The sequence below is a fragment of the Poromitra crassiceps genome, assembly GCF_964638095.1.
Source record: "Poromitra crassiceps genome assembly, chromosome: 12".
Taxonomy (NCBI): domain Eukaryota; kingdom Metazoa; phylum Chordata; class Actinopteri; order Beryciformes; family Melamphaidae; genus Poromitra; species Poromitra crassiceps.
Genome location: NC_139632.1, coordinates 22,634,021 through 22,653,906, shown reverse-complemented (window position 1 = coordinate 22,653,906; position 19,886 = coordinate 22,634,021). Strand labels below are relative to the sequence as shown.

At 42.9% G+C, this 19,886-nt stretch overlaps 1 protein-coding gene across 1 annotated transcript; it reads left to right on the top strand.

Moving 5' to 3' along the window:
• The first annotated feature begins 1,776 nt into the window (after positions 1–1,776).
• On the top strand, positions 1,777–15,526 carry fbxl5 (F-box and leucine-rich repeat protein 5). The gene is made up of 11 exons (XM_083647004.1): positions 1,777–1,875; positions 2,745–2,960; positions 4,842–4,937; positions 5,326–5,521; positions 7,317–7,502; positions 7,620–7,745; positions 9,473–9,618; positions 9,759–9,841; positions 9,937–10,665; positions 11,988–12,136; positions 14,372–15,526. Exons 1-11 carry the CDS (start codon positions 1,792–1,794, stop codon positions 14,446–14,448), a joined length of 2,088 nt encoding a protein of 695 aa, XP_083503130.1. The 5' UTR covers positions 1,777–1,791; the 3' UTR covers positions 14,449–15,526.
• The last annotated feature ends 4,360 nt before the right edge of the window (positions 15,527–19,886 follow it).

The following is a 19,886-nucleotide window of genomic DNA, read 5'->3' as shown; positions in this document are numbered from 1 at the left end:
CACTAATTTAAACCACTTAATGGACATCACTTTACAGAACGGTGAAATGTCTGGTCTGGTAGCTACATATGGATGTGTGGACACTAGACAGTGATCGGTAACACTTTACAATAACGTACACAAATCCTATAGTAGTTACTGATAAACTAACAATTAACTAATCGCCAGTTAATCATTCGCTAATGAAAAATTTGGCATTAGTTTATCACTAGTTAATCATAGTTAATGAGTAGGTAGTCATTAGTTAATGATTAGTATCTAATTTCCTGAGTAGAGTAGTTAATCAGTACCTAATGATTACTAAATTTCAGCTCGTGAATAGAGTAGTTAATCATTACTTAATGATTCCAAAATGTCAGTGCGTGAATGTATTAGTTAATCATTAGTTAATCATTAGTTAATCTTTTTGTGTACCCTATTGTAAAGTGGTGCATCATACTCAGTGGTTTATGAATACTGAATCATTACCTGTCCATTAGTTACTCTTTTCGCACCCTAATATAAAGTGAAAGATATCCTTATCAAATAAACACTCCCTCCAGGTGAGATTCGAACCCTGAACCCCAAGATTGTTAAATTGTAAGTCTGGTTCTCTACCATCTGAGCTAACCAGCCTGTTGCTTGTTTGAGCCATACTATTGAATGTAGAGCCTGAGACCAAGTATTATAGTTTAAAGGTATATTCCACCCAAATACTACTTTCTGTCCAAGTACTTACAAGTACTTAGACATAAGTAGTATTTGGCTGAAACATACCTAAGTACTTGGACATGAAGTAGTATTTGGATGGAATATACCTTTAAAACTATAAGTATTTGGAGAGAAGGTAGTATTTGGGTGGAATATATCTTAAAAACTATAAGTACTTGAACAGAAAGTAGTATGTGGATAGGACATAATACTTAGTCTCTGACTCTACAGACCTATAGTATGGCTCTACCAAGTAACAGGCTGGTTAGCTCAGATGGTAGAGAACCAGACTTACAATTTAACAATCTTGGGGTTCAGAGTTCGAATCTCACCTGGAGGGAGTGTTTATTTGATAAGGATATCTTTCACTTTATATTAGGGTGCGAAAAGAGTAACTAATGGACAGGTAATGATTCAGTATTCATAAACCACTGAGTATGATGCACCACTTTACAATAGGGTACACAAAAAGATTAACTAATGATTAACTAATGATTAACTAATACATTCACGCACTGACATTTTGGAATCATTAAGTAATGATTAACTACTCTATTCACGAGCTGAAATTTAGTAATCATTAGGTACTGATTAACTACTCTACTCAGGAAATTAGATACTAATCATTAACTAATGACTACCTACTCATTAACTATGATTAACTAGTGATAAACTAATGCCAAATTTTTCATTAGCGAATGATTAACTGGCGATTAGTTAATTGTTAGTTTATCAGTAACTACTATAGGATTTGTGTACGTTATTGTAAAGTGTTACCCAGTGATCTTCTATGCAGCGTTCTTCTGTTGACAGTACATGGTTGATGCAGCAGAGGAAGAACAGCCATCCACTTGTCATTTTCAACATGTTGTACTTTCATTAGCCAGCTCAGAACTCTCAGAACTCAGATTAGCTTGGGTGTAGCTGTCAAGGATCTGTCTGGTCTGCAGCACCCTGCAAGACCACTTCAAGGTACGCCCACATCAAGGCACGCCCAGGTTTTACTGTAGGTAGAGCCCAGTCACGTGACTTCCTCGCACACCACACCCCCCGCTTGATTGTATCGCCATGCAAATGACGCACTGACTCCAGTGTGCGAAGATGGCTCCTTTTCCAGACGAGGTGGATGTTTTTACTGGCCCACATTGGCGAATGAAGCAGTTGGTGGGCCTATACTGCGATAAGGTGTGTATGAGTAAATATTGACCATCAACTTTGAGTTATACAGATGAATATCTAACGATACGTGTCCATCTGGCGAGTGAATGTCAGCTAACGTGAAGATGGCTAACGTTAGCTAACTAACCACAACACTAAGACGATGTTGGCTGTTTTGTCTCAAATCCTCTACCGCTAGTTTGCGAACAGCTAACTACGTGGCTAGTCATATGTAACGTACATTAACGTATATTTAAGCGGTCGGTTGTCCATCCAAGAGAAGTAGCGTTATGTATCACTGTTGTTTTGTAACGTTAACATAACCTGAACCCACCCCTAACCCGCTAAGCTAAAGCTTGCTATGGCCAACTGTTATGTTTGTTAGCTAGCGTTAGCGTAATAGCGTTATGCAACATGCCAGCTAAGCTAACCAAAGCTATACGTTACATCGTTACTTGGTGATTAATCACATAAAGAAATAGAAATAGAAATAAACTTTATTGTCCAGCCAAGGCAGGACATTTGTTATTGGTCTCACAAAAAAACGTAAATATGTCTACAAAAATGAGATAAAAGCCACAAAAAGCACACACATGTCTACAAAAGGGAACATCAACAGCTGAGCCTAGTTGTACCAATTTGCTGTCTGGTTATAATAACATTCTTTGATTGTTGCCCGACCACCGCTGTTATTGGGGTATGGATGGAGGAGGAAGTAACGTTACAAATTATTCTGATGTAGCTAATGACTTGTTAGCCACAGACGTGCTAATGTTTATCAAATGCGTTGATGTTTTACTTCTCTGGTCGACCAGCATAACAGTAGCTTCAGCAATGTGTCACTTGTAGTTTTAAAATGTGACCCTGATATACACTTTTTCCTTTTCCCCCCACAGCTGTCAAAAACGAACTTTTCCAACAACAATGATTTTCGCTCATTTCTCCAGTCACTGTGTGCCACATTTAAGGAGTTCAAGATGCATGAACAGATCGAGAATGAGTGCATTATTGGCTTGTTGCAACAACGCAGCTGCACCGTGTACAATGTGCACTCTGACAACAAACTCTCAGAGATGCTATCCCTCTTTGAGAAAGGGCTGCACAATGTTAAGGTGAATATATAAGTTTTGAAATTCATGAACATGCCATGGGCCTAAATGTAGTCTCTGTCTCATATGCACAACTGTTACTCAGCAGATAAATAGTAGGCTTTACCTGTCGGTAAATCATACGTGAGTCTGTCAGAGCTTAGTCGATGCTATATGACCACTGGGGAGGTAATACTCTATCATTATTAGTTCAGCCACCCAAAATAACTATATCTTGCACGACAGTGTACACTGCCAACAAATATGGGTGCTACCTAGGTGGGTTTAGCAGTTGGGACAGTAACACGTCTCATCAAACAGTGCAGACTTATTCTGTTTGTGATGGCATTGTATTATTTGACATCGAGAAATTACATGGAAATATAGGCTATTTTAAAAATGTTTTAGAAATATTGACTTGACTCAATCTACATGCTTACTTACAATGTGTTAAAGCCATCTGTATAGTGTTAATTCTCCTAAACAAGTGGAGATAAAATTCACTTTTCACTTGCTTGCAAGCACACATAATGGCGCTTTTCAGTATGTCACTGACAAAATATACACGATGCGTTAGATGTATTTGGAAAGCTCATTGTGCAGTGTAAATGGAAGATGTGTGAATGTGAACAGGGCACTCCTGAAAAAGAGAGCATTGCTCTCAGTGAGACTCCCCCTGTATAAATAAAGGTAAAAGAAAATGTGGTGTACAGCTGAAGGAATATTGCACTCTGCTCAGTTGTTACCATAATCAAACTAGCAAGTGCACTTGCTGTACTTTACATTTAACATTTTCCTGATCAGAATCGTTTTTTCTACTAGGTCGAGTGATTGTTTAGAGCAGGGTCTTTTTTATGGGTTTGGTCGATATACCCTGGAACGGAAACAGTGCCAGTTTCAATGTATCGTGTTAAGGGGAAAGGTATTTCAGCTCCTGAATGTAGAATAATATGCATACGTTCAAGCTATCTGACAAATTTTAGTATCAACCTAAAAAAAATGGCAAGGGGGAGAGGGAACTGTGTTAAGACAGAGGATGAGGCCTTTTGCAGAAAGAAGTGGGCTGATATGTTGACTTGTTTGAGTTCCATTTGTATAATAGAGGCAGGATTGTTTTTGTGATCTGCTTAACAGTGTTAGGAGACAGGAGTTAGTAATGTTCTTTCTCAAGCCATGGGCAAAGCAACAATGGGCTGTCCAGAATGGTGCAATTGTGTAAATGTTAACTTCCGCTCTTTCCAAATCATTTTGTAAAAATAGAGGAACATTCCATTGCCTTGGACAAGCCCTCATACATGGATGTCCTGCCCTGGGGATTTTTTTTTCTTTTCCAACTGGGATAAATAATACAGATTTAAGATATAGCTGGAGGACCATGGTTTTAATCTGTTGTGCAAGAGCTAGTTGAGACTATTCTGAAAAGGTTATTTGAATTTTCTTAAGAGTTTATGCATTATACTAACATTTATTGAAGGATTAGAAGTTTTTTATATTGCCATGTGTTGTAATTCAGTGACAACAAGACCACACACTATTTTGGCATGACATAGCAGATAGCAGTGTAGTTGTATGAAAGGACTGCAATGGCAGAAGTTGTAGATGGGGCTGTAGAACAGAGGGAAATCCGCGCTTCAGCTGACGAACTGCGCCCAACCGGTGCTTCTCAGAAAAGGGGACTGAGTGAACACATGAGAAAGAAACAATCTGGAGCACACGGTCAAATTTAAGGCAATTTAATAAGTGCAAGCAGACTAACGTTTCGACACACAAAGTGTCTTCTTCAGAGTCAAGAAAAAGTAGTAGTTGTAGATGGGGCTGTTAGTGACTTGTCATGTTGACTGTTGATTAGCGGTCATGTTTGAAATGCCTTCCATCATGTAAATAAATCATATGTTGTGTTTCTAGAGTGAATATGAGCAGCTTAATTATGCCCAGCAGCTGAAGGAGAGACTGGAAGCTTTCACACAGGACTTTCTGCCCCACATGAAGGAAGAGGAGGAGGTATAAAACATTGAAATGTCTGTTTTATATAATTTCGCAAAGAATGGCTGAGCTCCAGGAACTTTGGAAAAAACATTTTTCTTTGTAGTCCAGTCTATTGCACTGTTGGCTTTTGTTAATAACCTAACGAGATGTATTGCAGGTGTCACACTGCAGGGCTCCATTGTTCAGTCATTTATTGCACTGAGGTCTGCAATGTTTTAAGCAACACTGCTCTTTATTTTATTGATTGGGAAAGACCAGTGGTGCTCGAAACGTCACTCACTTGGCCTCTGAAGCCCTGCAGTGTGCGAGCTGTTTCATTAGTTCATTTCATGTTCCGTTCGCTTTCGGCTCAGCACCTGCCCTCTTTGGTTTGGATGTGCGTGCGTTCTCCTATTCGTTGCAGGTCTTTCAGCCCATGCTGATGCAGTACTTCACCTACGAGGAGCTCAAGGACATCAAGAAACAGGTGATAGCGCAGCACTGCAGCCAGCAGCAATGGCACTGTGCAGCTGAGGTGTTGAAGGGACTCAGCTTGTGGAGCCAGGCAGAGGAGCTGCAGAAAGCCTTCAAATACACCGATCATGAGAAGACGGATGATGGTTAGTGAGTCTGTTCACAAATGTTTGGATCACACCTTACACCTGAGAATTGTACACTATTTTGCGTATCTTGAATGTCCGGACCAGCTGGGCAAATATTTTTGGAGGAAGCAAAAAAAGAAAGCTTGCCTTTTCCGTAAAACTACCATTGGGGGGCCTTTGAGTAAGGCGCATAAGCATCAACCGCTCTGCTGCAAATGTTCAGTGGCAAACGGTCTAAGGCTTGCTTTACACAGTGAAACTATCACACAACTTTAGTGAGTTGAAACTTAGGTGAAACATTGTAATGGAGTTGCATGGCGTAAAGCCTTGTGTAACGGAGTTGAAACTTGTCTGAAACTCATGCTGCCTTCAAATGGAAGTCGCTTTCAGAAATTTGCCACTTTTACCAAGTCGTGAATACCACATGAGGGGGGCGGGGCGTTCATATGGACTCATGTCATAAACACGGTAAGCACAACCCCATTTAAAGGCAGAATCGGCTACAACAGAAAACTCAACTTTATGAAACTAGTTTCACGCAACCACATTTTTTATTTTGCAACGGCCAATCAAACTGCTGAGAACGTGTCATGGATGTAAGGAAGTTTGTGTGCTTGCCTTGTGTGAAGTTGCTGGATCTTAGGTAAGGGCTCACGGGCAGTGATCGATTAGAACCACAGAGATGCCTTTCAGGCTAATTTATTGGAATATCAGGCAGAAGCAGTATACAGAGTGGCATACAGGTTGCAGAAAGGGAACAGGACCATACATATCTTTTTTTTTTTTATGACCAAATTTTTATTATGACATTTTAGACATAGACATTCACATTAACATGTTGGCTGCTTTCATTCCCCTTCCCCATTCACCATCTCCTGTACACACCAAAACATATAAAAGAGCATACATACAATCACATATACAGTGTAGATATACACCTGCATGCAAGCACGCTATACAATATGATACACTTTACACCACTCGACGTAGGCTATATCGTTTTACTAATTCGATTGCATCTGTAAGAGCTTCAATTGTTTCCCTTTTTGCACCATTTACCCTTGCTATGGATGATTCTAAAACAACCATAGGACCATACATATCATAACAGAACAACACCTTTTATACCCCCCCACATTCGAGGTATGACATCGTTGGTGATGTCACAACGTCCGGGGAGGTATGACATCATCGGTGACCTCATAAAGTCACGTCTGCCATCACAGTCAGCCTAGACCGTCTGACATCGCTGGTGACCTCACAGGGGAAACTCTGACATCACCGATATCTGGATATGTCATGAGGTGAACTCTGACATCATCGATGATGTCACGGTGGTGTCATCATCATTACGTCTTTGGCGCCTTGGTTCGTGGGCGTCAATTGCCCCAAGAACAGGCCTGATGGTGGGCCATTACGGAGCATTTTCTACAATGGCATTAAACAGCTGAGCCATGTCAACAAACAAACGTGAGTTAGGTAAAAAACTACCGTTGATGCGGTATCCTTTCAACTGATTGATTTCAACTCGAGAAAGCCTCATCACCCAAATTAACAAAATAATTGAAATCAGGAGAGACTATGTTCAATGTTAAATGAACATGTTTGTTGATAAAAAACAGAATTAGAGTTTGGCATAGGCTCCATGATGGCACGCCTCCCGCGATGAAGTTAGGTCATCAGGAATGCGATAGAATTAGGATCTTAAGTATTTAAATCATTGGTTCTACTATGGCATTAAGAGGTAGTACACTTCAAATCTGACTGTCTGGCGATTCAGTCAAAGGCAAAGCTGTTTTCTGTTGTTCCTCAGAACTGGAGCAGAAGAGGCATTCTTCAACCCACATCTCCCAGCTCCCTGCTGAGATCATGCTGAGGCTGTTCCTCCAATTGGGCCCTGATGATCTGTGTCGCTGTAGTCAAGTGTGCACTGCTTGGTCAGGTCTGACCAAGACTGGCTCTCTGTGGAGGCACCTCTACCCTGTACGCTGGGCCAGAGGTGAGCTGCTGATAGCGCCGCTCGTTTACCCCAGAGTGTTGTACACGTGTAAGGTATTCAACATAATTATGGTGTCTGGTGCTGCCCCACCAATGTGTATGTGTTTCTTTAATGTAGGGGACTATTATAGCGGCCCTCCAGGTGATCTGGACCAAGAGCCGGATGACGAGTGGGTGAAGAGTCGAGAGGATGAGGGTCGAGCCTATCAGGGATGGGATGAGGATGCTGATGTGGATGAGTCTGGTGAGATTTCATGTTCACTGAGGCGCATGCATCAATTGTAGTGATGAAAACAGTCTTTCAGAAAATTGTATTATAATTCACTGTTTATATAGCACTTATCCAAAGCCCCTTTCAGACAGAAGTTAGCAAAAAGGCGTTATTGGAAATGCAGCATTGCTAGTTCAAAATCTATTCACACAGGAGAATTATGTTTTTATTTTATTTTTTACTGATCATTAAAATAATAATAATACATGGGACTTATATAGCACATTTCAGGGACACAAAGATGCGTTATACACCATGGGTTTTCAAAGTCTGAGACTGTGGGTCTCCCCTCAGATGCTAACACTTGGATAAAGCCCCCCTCCCCCCATCATGATTGTTATTTGATCCCATTGCCGTTCAACAATTGAGCCAAGATAGCCTGGTATTGCTCTTTGCATACTTAAGACTACACCAAATACATTAAAAAAAAGCTCTGTCTGAAGGCATGTTTCCTGGCTCGGGGGGAAAGTGGGAAAAACGAGAGTTTCCACAAAACGACTATCTCTGAACAATCTCTTTAACCAAAATCACACATATGGTCTATTCTATGTGATCTCCTTTTGATAACTACTATTTTTCCACTTCCATTCACTGAGCCTCCCTTGAAACGGTTTGGAGCCCCCCTGGGGAGGCCCGCCTCCCACTTTGAAAACCTCTGCTATACAATAACTGACTAAACTAACTAATGGCCCAATTCCACCGCAGGTAGTAGCGCGGTCCCGCTCCGCTCGACTCGATAAATGGTCTCATTCCACCGGTAAAAACCGGCCCAGCCCGGTTTGATTTGGGGCTGAGTCGTGCTACTTTTCGTCCCTGCCTCGTCGGGGTTCTATTCTGCGAACCCGGGTTCATACGGTGACGTGAAAACATTGTAGACGACTGATTGGTCAGGCAGAATCGTGTTTACTCTGTCTACTGACTGCAATGCTGGCGGCTGCATACCAGTTTAGTGGGCTTACCTTCTCTTCTGTTATGTATATTTCCATCAGTCTTTTGTGTTGCTGCCTTTGCCTCTGGTGAAATAAAATCGTGGCGGGTGTTCAATTACAAAAAAGTCCGCTGCTCAGGGAGTCGGGAAGCTCTGTAGCTGAGTGCAGGCTGCAGCGCTCCGCTAGGCCGCAGCGGGTGTTTGGTGAAGCCGCGGTCTTGCCTGGTGTCAGAGGCCGCGGGGTACAGGCTTCATTCACTCTGTTGCGCCTCTCCCGTCCCCGCACAGCGCAGTGCATGCCTGTGAGTTTGACTAACTACAAAGTGATATCCATTCTCCTGGCTGCTTGTCACATTTGCCCATGTACACTGTAGGTCATTTAGAGGCACCAGTATTTCATAAACAGTTTAAAAGTTCTGTGGATGGATTTAATTGTAACGTTATGTTATAGCCTACTTCGGCTATAAGCGAAGGACAGATATGCGGTCGCTATGACGACCAGCTGTGGGCGGGGGTGGGTGGGGGCAGATGATCCGCGGTGGAAGCAAAACGTCCATCGGGCTGAAACGATTAGAGCCGAGTGGTGACGAGCTGTGCAGGGCAGTAAAATGTGGTGGAAATGAGCCATAAGTCAATGACACATAGTGCAACAAACAATGGACACACATGACATAGACACAGAGATAGGTAGGGGGGACTAAGAGAAGGCGGAGGAGAATCAACTCTAAATCTAACATGAGTGAATTGTTTCTTGCTCACTTGTTTGTGTTAGATGTGTCTGGCCATACGGAGGCAATTAGCACTGCTCAGAGGGAGAAGAAGCTTCTGAATGGGATTATCCATGACCTTCTGCCAGCTGTGGGTTCTTCTGTCAAGTCCATTGTTCTGGCATACAGTTCTACAGTCTCCAGTAAAATGGTATGTATTGCCACATTTTCCCCTGGTGTCAGCATAATGGCACAATACCTAAATATGAAGATTGCTTCTGAGTGAACTAACGTGAAGATGGAAAAAAGAGGGATGATTGACCTTTCTTGGGGGGGTTTGGGGGTTTTCAGGTGCGTCAGATCCTCAGCCTCTGCCCTAATATCACTCACCTGGACATGACCCAGACTGATGTTACAGACTTTGCTTTTGACAGGTAACTGCTGCACCTTAATCTGCACTCTCTCTTTAATTTTCCTCCAAGTCTCTTTATTACTCATCCCTATGTGCTTGTCTTCCACTCTCTTTCAGTTGGTCATCTCTTGGAGCTTGTCTCTCTTTGGAGCACCTCGACTTGTCGGGGTGTGAGAAGATCACTGACCACACCCTGAGGAAATTGTCTATTGGGCTGGGTGACCTGGCATTTTCCACATCCTTTGGGAAACGCTCACACCGACGAGCCAAGCTTCTTAAAGGTCCCCCAATACCCATCACCCTACTGGATGAGAGGAGTCTAGATCCAGTGGTGCGCAAGCAGCAGGCCATCATTTTCAAGCAGAGGGCGGGCCGCTGGGGCACTGCCTGCATCCCCACCCGAGTGTGGGTCTTGGACCCCTCAGACCTTGCCGATATTGAAGATGCGGCAGAGTGGAGCCGTCGCAGTGGGGTGTCTGTCCCCGAAGAGAAGACTTTTGTAGAGACACAGCTTGGGGGGAGTTCATGCTGTTGCAGGAGTAGGAGGCGCGGGCACAGGACTGCCGTTAATGCGTCCTATTTGCATCAGCAGTATGCCATGTCTGGAGAGATGCTCTGTGGTCACTCCACCTGCTGCACTAGCCAAATGGCCCTCAGGACTTTAACTGGGCCTCCGTGTGAGTTGGGCATTACCAGGGGCATCACTGCGGAGTTTCGGACTAAATGCTCCGTTGGGGGCCTGCAGTGTCTAGAGAATGGAAACAGGACTGGGCAGCCACAGGCTAAACGCCCACTGAGTTTTCTCAGTCTCTCTGGATGCTATCACGTCACTGATTTGGGCTTGAGGTAAAGATCATCTGTTGCTTTATTTCAAACAAACCAAAAGGATATTGTGTTTTTTGTTATCACTCTTATTGTGAATAATCAGATTAAGGTAATAGTTTGACAAAAGCCCTTACAAGGTTTGAAGGAACACAATTCCCTCTAATAACAATGACACACCTGCAATTTTGAAATCAGATGAAAAACATTGGAACATTTTGCCAGATTGCATTGAGGTTTACAGGACACACTGCAAGCAATATTTTTTGATTGATTTGATTGTACCAGTTGAAAACAGAAGACCCATAATAGCCTAACCCAACTCATTTGTGTAAGTGAGCACTCTGCCACAAAGGACAGAGTGAAATTGGGTTAACATGTTAATATGGCCAAATAGCGTGGTGGCCTAAAGGTTAGAGAAGTGAGCTTGTGACTGGAAGGTCATCAGTTCAATCCCCCAGACCAGCAGGATAAATCGGGGTGGGGAAAGTGAACAAGCAGCACTTTCCCCTCCCTCATTACCACCACTGAGGTGCCCTTGAGCGAGGGCGTGAACCCCAACCGCTCCAGTGGAGCTGCTCAGTGGCCAGCAGATCAGACTGTGTTTGTACTGGTCAGCTTCTGTGTGTGCATGTGAACAGGGCACTCCTGAAAAAGAGAGCATTTGCTCCTAGACTCCCCCTGTATAAATAAAGGTTTAAAAAAAGAGATTAGGTAGAAAACGTGTTAATCAAATTATGATTCCATCTATTATGATCTTATTCTGATGAAGGCATTGTCACAGAAGAATTGTACACTTGCGATAATCCAGTCAAACAAGGGTTGTCTTTGTCGTTTTTACTGAAGCAGAGGTTTCAAAACAGTTGAATACACTTGGACAGCAGAAAATATCACACTGATGCTGAGCCTTGGCTCGAACATGAATATAGGAATAAACATCCCCTCCTCCCTGCAGAAGCAATACTTTAGTTTTAATTGACATGGTTTTAGGTTTTAGGTTTCTAAGGCATAAGAGTTTTCTGTGACGCCTCTCTCAACTCCATCTGCTTTAGGTGTGAGAGGAAGTGGTTACATGACATCTCAGACAGCAGCCTGACTTTGAGATAACGAAACTAACACCAGGGCAAATGGAAGAGAAAAGTTCACCATACTCTGCAAAATAATTAATTCTGCTATTAATAATAAAATAATTCAGCTGCTACAGGCATGTACATGGCATTTGCTGTAGTCAGATTGCCTTAATCTGGTTAAGAAAGGATTACCGTAGTTGTGTTCACTTAGACTGCCACTGTCTTTAGTTTGTGTGCATAGTGCTGTACACTAAATGTTTATGCATGTGTTTTCAGGGCTCTGTCTCAGCGTGGAGGACTTCCTGTCCTGGAGCATCTCAACTTGTCAGGTTGCCTCTTCGTCACTGAGGTAGGGCTGCAGGAGCTGGTGTCTGCCTGTCCTGCCCTCAATGACGAGCACTTCTATTACTGCGACAACATCAATGGTACACACAGAAATAGGAATTTTGTGTGTGTGTGTGTGTGTGTGTTTGTGTGTGAGAGAGAATGGATGAATGTACCTACTCATTGTAAAGCGCTTTGGATGAATGCGCTATAAATGCAGGCCATCTTTATGCCCCCGCTGGGGATAGCCACGCCAGAGGCATTATGGATTCGGGTTGTCTGTTCGTCCGTCCGATGTCAACGTGATATCTGAGGAACGCCTTGATGGAATTTAATCAAATTTGCCTCAAACGGCGACTTGGACTCAAGGATGAACTGATTAGATTTTGATGGTCAAAGTTCAAGGTCACTGTGACCTCATGAACACCATTCCCAAGTTTGTTAATGCGATATCTCAAACGCCTTGACGGAATATCTTCCAATTTGGCACAAAAGTCGACTTGGACTCGAGGATGAACTGATTAGATTTTGGTGGAAGTTCAAGGTCACTGTGACCTCACGACTGCTCGTTTCATGCTCGTTAACGCGATATCTCAGGAACGCCTTGACGAAATTTCATCAAATTTGCCTCAAACGTCCACTTGGACAAGGTTACGGTGACCTCACGAACGCCATTTTTAAGCTTGGTAACGCAATATCTCAGTAACACCTTGACGGAATTTCTTCACATTTGGCTCAAACATCAAAGTCTGGACAGACATGGATGTCCACTGCATCGACATTAAAGTGCTGTTTGCAGGCGATGTTTACAGAGCAGTAGAATCAAGTACACCCCCCATGATAAGCAGGTAGGCTACTTAATGACCATATTATTAATGGATTATTACTGCATGTCATCACCCATCACGTCATACATGCCAGTAAAATACATCGAAGCAATTTAATGGGATAGCCTACACACAGATATAATTAATATCTAGGCTACTTGTACCATATTGATGGGGCAGTTTTTTGCCAGATGTCCTTCCTGCATTTTGCAGCTCCAACTGTGTTGCTTTTATTATTTATTACTGGTGCCGTGCCCATTCTCCCCCATGCACCACCCCACACACACACTGTACTCCATCGGGTCCCCCTCAGCGCACTCCCCAACTTTGAAGTCGATCCGACAAACGGTTCTCGAGATACATGAAGGACCGACAGACATACGGACAGTCCTGGAATTATTGTATACCGGTAATATATATACAGTGCAGTGCCCCTTCACCACATGGGCTGTTTTTTTTGTATTCTAAGTTTTTCTGTATGCAGCCAACAACCCAAAAAGTTTGGCCACCCCTGGTTTAGTGCGATTGTGATTGGCTGGGTAAGTTAATCCAGATCAAGGGTTGGGGAACAAATCCTGCATCTGTTGATCTTGATTCATAGTACCGTACAGGCCCCAGGCCAGGGTCCTGTATAGTGGGTAGAGCATGCACTAGCATTGCCAGGATTAGGGGTTCAATTCCCATTGAAACCACTGATCTACTGTAACAAGGCACTTGGGAAAGGCCTGTGTTGGATGTTAAATTGCATAGAAGATTGAATGGAAGGTAGATTTTGTGAGCAGACCTATTCCAATGAGTGATAACTGAAAAACATTACTAACCCCACATAGCATGTGTCCTAGTGTAAGGTGCTGATCTTGTGAGGTGGAAGGTAAGTAGGCATTACAGTAGCCAGTTAGATGCCTTCAACATTCACTATCACCACTTTTTGTAACCAGTTGTGTGCTTTAAATCTTAATATAAAAATTTTCTTTTCCTTTCTTTTTTTAATCAATGTGTTTTTATTGAAAGTTTCATACAGTAACAGTATGGACAGCTTATAGACATAACAGGATTGACAGACATGAGTGGAGAAGAAATAAGACAAATAAACCAAACAGGCAAATAAACAAAGCAACAAAACAACTTATTTTTTCTACTTTAAGAAAATGCATGACCTCACAAATCCATCTGCCAAAGGAGGGAGGCCGGTCACTCTTCCAATTCAAAAGAATGAGACGTCTGGCCAGAAGGCCTGAGTACGACATGCTGTTTAACTGCTTTTGTCAGGAGAAGATCCTCTGATGGGACACCAAAAATTCTGAGAAAAGGGCACGGTTCAATTGTCCAAATCCACAATCTCTGAGTAGACTTCAAATATAGAGGACCAAAATGCTGTAAGACTGGGACATGACTAAAATGTGTGATAAAGGTTGGAATATAAAATGTTCTAATATCAGTGGATTGTGAATACAAATCCCAACATCCCTTGTATTGACATGCGATCCTAACGGTGGTGTTTCTCTGCAGGTCCTCACGCAGACACAGCCAGCGGCTGCCAGAACCTGCAGTGTGGCTTCAGGGCCTGCTGTCGCTCTGGAGAGTGATCTCGCCTAGCGCCACTCCCACCCGGTCACCTCTCCTTTTATTGCACTTTAACCTGGGAATACCATTCGCTGTATTTTGTGTCACTCAAAAAATTGTTTCTGGATGAAACTGTAAAAGAAATATTTCTCCTGACACTTCTGTTTCCATCTGTATTTCTAGGAAATACTCCTTTAGAAAAGGAAAATATTAATGAGTGTTGAATTTGAAGTATCTGCAAATGTACATTCTGGTTCCTTTTTTTGTGTTTGTTTTATTTTGATTTTGAGTTCCAACAATTTGAGAAATGTGAGCACCAAGTACTTGATGTTTTCTGTAGGTAATTAAACCATGCTTCCTAAACTTTGTCACTAACAAGCTGTACCAACTAGGTCCCCTTCTCCCATTCACACTTTAAAACAAGTGCATTCAAACATGCACTTGTTTATTACCATACCATTAGTACAATAACCTTAATGATTGTAGTAATGAAGCAATCTGTTTTAGAGGAATTATTTCTTTTTACAAATACTCAGTTACTCCTAGAGTACACTGAGGATTTCTGACCCCCACAGGCTCTAAGAGGCCATTTACACCTGGCCCATTAAACCATTAACATGCGTTTTGGGTGATCAGATTGCAATCTGATTACCCAGTGGCGGGGGCTGGTGGAGCAGCTCCGAGCCTGGCACTGAGGAAAGGAGTGTCTGGTGTGAACGGTTAGGCGTGAGTCAAGCATCAGTTCTGCCTATGGTGTGAACAAAGGCTTAACCATCTCTTTAGAACTTTGATGTAATGCCTAATCATTATAACTTTGTGGTCAAGACTTTTGCTTATATCTCAGTGAAAAACTCTCTTTTAGCACTCCAATTTTGTGGGAAAAGAAATGGACCAATGCTTATATCTGAGAGACTATTTTGATACAACCCATGCAAGTGCAGTTGCAACTTCAGCTCAGAATATGCCTGTGTTCTCTGGTCAACATTGAAATTGTATTGCATCTTAAATCAATCTGCAAGAGGCATTATTTGCTTGTTCAAAAGTCTTGCATGAGGAGTTCTATCAGTAATGTAAAAACCAGAAGCAGAACAATAAAGTATCTTGGGGTTTAAAGCTGTTGTGTTTTTGTTTTTAATACTAGAGCAAGGGTTTTCAAAGTCTGAGGCTGTGGGCCTCCCCCAGACAACACTTAGAAAAAAGGCACCTAGCTTGCCCAATTCCTGGATGCCTATGGGAGCATGATTGTTATTTGATCCCAGACACTCAACAGTTGAGCCAAGATAGCCTGATATTGCTGTTTGACATATTACTATTATTACACCAAATGCATGAAAAAGGTCTGTCTGAAGGCATATGTTTGACTGGGAAAGTGGGTGGAAACGGACAAATTTCCCAAAAGTACTGTGTCTCTTTACCCAGCTAGCCGGGCCCTTCTCGCTCATACTGAGTATTAGCGCCCGGCGACCCACGCCGTATTTCCAATCAGACAATCGTGCCGCCCTCACGTCTAGGTATAAAAACGAACCCTTACCTGAGCCAGAAACTTGAAGTGAAGACGCTATCCGATGGCCAACATTCTCTTCTTTTAAATACATATAGTTGCCGCTTCCAAATTGTTGCATAAAATCCACTTTTCTGTCTTTGAAAAACCGAAAATCATGCATCTGGAGCAGCCCGGAAATACGACTCAGTTTACTCACTAATGCCCCCCACACTTCCGGCTTGGTATTGCAACTACATTTCTGCGTTTGGGCCAAGCAAGTTACAATACCATTCTGGAAGTGTGGGGGGCATTAGTGAGTAAACAGTGAGTCGTATTTCCGGGTTGCTCCAGCTATGAATGATTTTCGGTTTTTCAAAGACAGACCTGTTAATGCTCATACTGACTGAGCGAGAAGCGCCTGGCTAGCGGCTAGCGGGGTAATGTGTCTCACCAAATCACACACATTTAGGCTAACGACGTAATATGTTATCACTTCCATTCACCGAGCGTCCCCTGAAACTGCTTGGAGCCCCCCTGGGGAGGCCCGCCTCCCACTTTGAAAACCTCTGTACTAGAGTTTAAATCGTCCGCATGTCTGGGAACGCCCACAAAATGTTAAACGGCTGGCCCGCGAGTGGGGTAAAACCGCCGATATATCTCATGGGCTGACTCACCAAAAGACGGTGCTGTGGCTCTAAACTACATGTTTGGGGGTTCTAGAGCAGAACACAAGACGTCTTCTCAGATGTGCGTTTACTACGGTGGTTAAATCCCCGATCGTGTCTGCCTGGGCTGGGCTATCAGCTAAATTCTAACTTTGCTGAATGGATTTACCCCACCCTGACCCCGCCCCCAGCAAGGCTGAGCCAGCTAACCCTATTGTGGGCGTTCCCCAGACATGCGGACTGTCTCTATAGAAGGAAGGAGGAAGAGGAGAAATAAGACATGGAAATAAAGTATATACAAGCAGTTAAAATGTTATACAGTCATGATGACATAGTAGGTATGTCTCAAAGTAGTTTTTATAAACATCAATATGATACCAATTTCAATCACGTAAGGGGCCGTTCTTTATTTATGGAAGTAGTAAAGTATTACTGAGGCTAATATACAAAGGCAGTAAAGTACAATTGTAAAGTGTCTTATTAACATTTATGTGCGGATGAGTGAGGCCAAGTACACCCAAACAGACAGGACATTATTAGGGTAGGGGTGCACATACATGGCCAGTGCAAACTCCACATTAGATGCCTCCACATTGTGAACTCCAGTGCTGTAAACCGCCTCAATGATGGGACGAATCTCGGAGAATGGGAGATGCAGGGGGAATCCTGAAATCTAAAAAAAAATAAAATAACAAATGGCAATTAGAGGTACTTTTCCCTATCTGTGGTGAGAATTTATTCATGTGAGATCATATGTGCTTTCTATGAGCTGACATATTGTCAGACCAGAGAATATTCCATCATCGGAAAACCAAATCATCATCGGAAAACAAAAACATGTTGATGCCTAGTACATCAACATGTACTAGGCATGTCTCACGCAATACACGGACTCAATTCCTAGGCTCGCCCACCCTTCAGCTTGCCGTGCTGGCCCTGCAGCTCGCATACGCAATTCGGCCGCTGGGCTGCTGCGTGGCCTCACCTGCCCTATTGGCATGCGCAGCGCACAATTGCTCAAATTTGCATCACTGATGACATTACTGACAATGTCATAGACATTGTGACATCATCAATGATGTCACAATTGCTGATGATGTCATAGACAATGATGTCACTGATGATATCATAGACGATGATGTCTTGATGTCACAATGTCTATGACATCATCAGTGATGATGTCACAATGTCTATGACATCATCAGTGACATCACAATTGCTCAAGTGAGTCACTGATGACATCACTGACATCTTTTCTCAAAAATAACTGGGATGTGGAGGCTAAATGACATCACATCCATTTTGTTAGCGTTCCATTTGCAGAAAGCTTGAGCTGGGAAGTTCACTGTTCATTGGTCAGATCCAGTCGCTAGCCAGCCTAGCCATTGTTAGCAATAACAGTTGAGTAATGTACAGTACTGGGCCTGGCCACTGCTGGTCTGGTACATTGGTCTTGGCACGCTAACGTCTGTCACTCCTGTGCAGGCAGGGGTGTCATCACTTCCCTTTGTGTGTGATTATTTCAAGTGCCACATGCTCAAAGACGTTAGCTACAAAGAATAGCTGGACCCGAGGAGGTGCACTTACTCGTTTCGTATGACGTCTTATGACGTATGACGTCAGTGGCATCTGGCCAATATGAAACAGCGGGTTCAAGGTGGGGGGGGGCAGCATTTCCATTTCTCCCATTGGAAATGCGATCGCTATGATAACGTTTTTACAGTAACTAGAGACTTTTCTGAGTTTCTTATGGTTTCTTGTCAAAACATATGCTAAAATAGCCAGAATAACTACAAAATAAGATGAAATTTCAGACATGTCATTATAGAATCTACTCACCCCCGGCTAATGTGCTCAGTATGAGCGAGAAGCGCCCGGCTAGCGGGGTAACCCCGGCCCCATGAGGCCATGGCAGTAGTTCAGATAGGGTTTGTTAAGGTCGTCCGTCAGAGCCTCGCCCCGCCCTCCCCGTAGGACGGCGGGTGGAGCGCCGTCGCCGGGATTGGCCAGGAGCAACACTGGAGGGCACGCAGCCCAGCGATTTCATGAACCAACTGAATATAGCTCTTGAGAACGGACAGTGATTTCGAGAGCGGACATTGAAATGAATTATGGTCACCTACCTTCCTTAGCATAGTAATAATAATAATAATAAGCATAATAATTGTAATCTACACAATGTACAAAAACATGCAATAATGTAAACGGTGTTGTGTTCACGTTCATAGCTCATATCATAATATAATGTATCATATCGTTAATTTCAAGCTCAATTCTTACCCAGAGAAAAGGTACAGCACTGAAAATGTAACAAGCAATAGTTTTTTAAACATCTTTAATAACCCCTGGTGCTTTAGTCCCAATTTAAGCTTCAATGCTCCTGGCCAATCCCGGCGCCACAGGGCGTGGTTATTGCTTATCCTATGTGGGGTTAGAAATCACACGTCGGCTGACGGGGGCTGCTCGAAAATGTGACTTCACGGCGACGATACGTGCGTGACATCAGCTGCAGGAGAGTTGTGATTGGCCGTACAGCAGTTGAGTTGCTGCGTCCTGTCTTCACAGTTGAAAAAGCAAAACGAAAGGAAAAAACGATAGGTACTGTAGATCAGCGTTTCTCAACTGGTGGGTCGCGACCGCGGGGCCGTTTTGATTAGGTCGCGGACATTGGCATTTTTTTTTTTTTTTTTCATATTTCATTTGAGTTAAATTCATATTATTGAAACTGGATTAGCCTGACCAGTTGTCCTGACCAGTTGTTGTAGATAGGTTACAATGTTTATGACATCATCTGCTATGTCTTGCGTCAACAACAAGCAGCACAATGCAGAGAGGACACCATGACTGTGAAGGAGAATTTAAAGTTGAAAAATAAGCTCTTCTATTAACTGCAGAAATGACGAAGATGTATGCTATCTCAAATTACAATCACTAAACTTTTCTATCCAGGTTCAGTCTCTCCAGGCCTATCTGCTACATTTTTACATTAACATTTACTTGAATGTTTGTTATAGATGTATACATGATTGCAAATTCTACATTGACATTTGTTTTTTCGATTTTAGAAATGGTCTGGATATACTGTTGTAGTCAGTGAATTTTTACAGCAAATGTAAATGCTGTGTGGCCTTGCCTGCCTGAGGGTTCACTAGTTTCCTTAGGGGCCAAAATGGCGGAGGCGTAGCTCTGCTGCTGCGCTTATCTTCTCACTTCTTATCAATGTACCGTCTTTGCCCGAACTTCCAGTCACTTCCTGTATCTGTGAAGGACCCATCGGTGTCCTTTTTCATGCCTGAATGTAATAAAGATATCT

Excerpts from the sequence above, each read along its gene's own strand:
- fbxl5 (XM_083647004.1), top strand. The coding sequence starts at position 1,792 with ATGGCTCCTTTTCCAGACGAGGTGGATGTTTTTACTGGCCCACATTGG. Across the intron at positions 5,522-7,316 it reads TCATGAGAAGACGGATGATG|AACTGGAGCAGAAGAGGCAT; the intron begins GTTAGTGAGTCT and ends GTTGTTCCTCAG. Across the intron at positions 9,619-9,758 it reads CTACAGTCTCCAGTAAAATG|GTGCGTCAGATCCTCAGCCT; the intron begins GTATGTATTGCC and ends GGGGGTTTTCAG.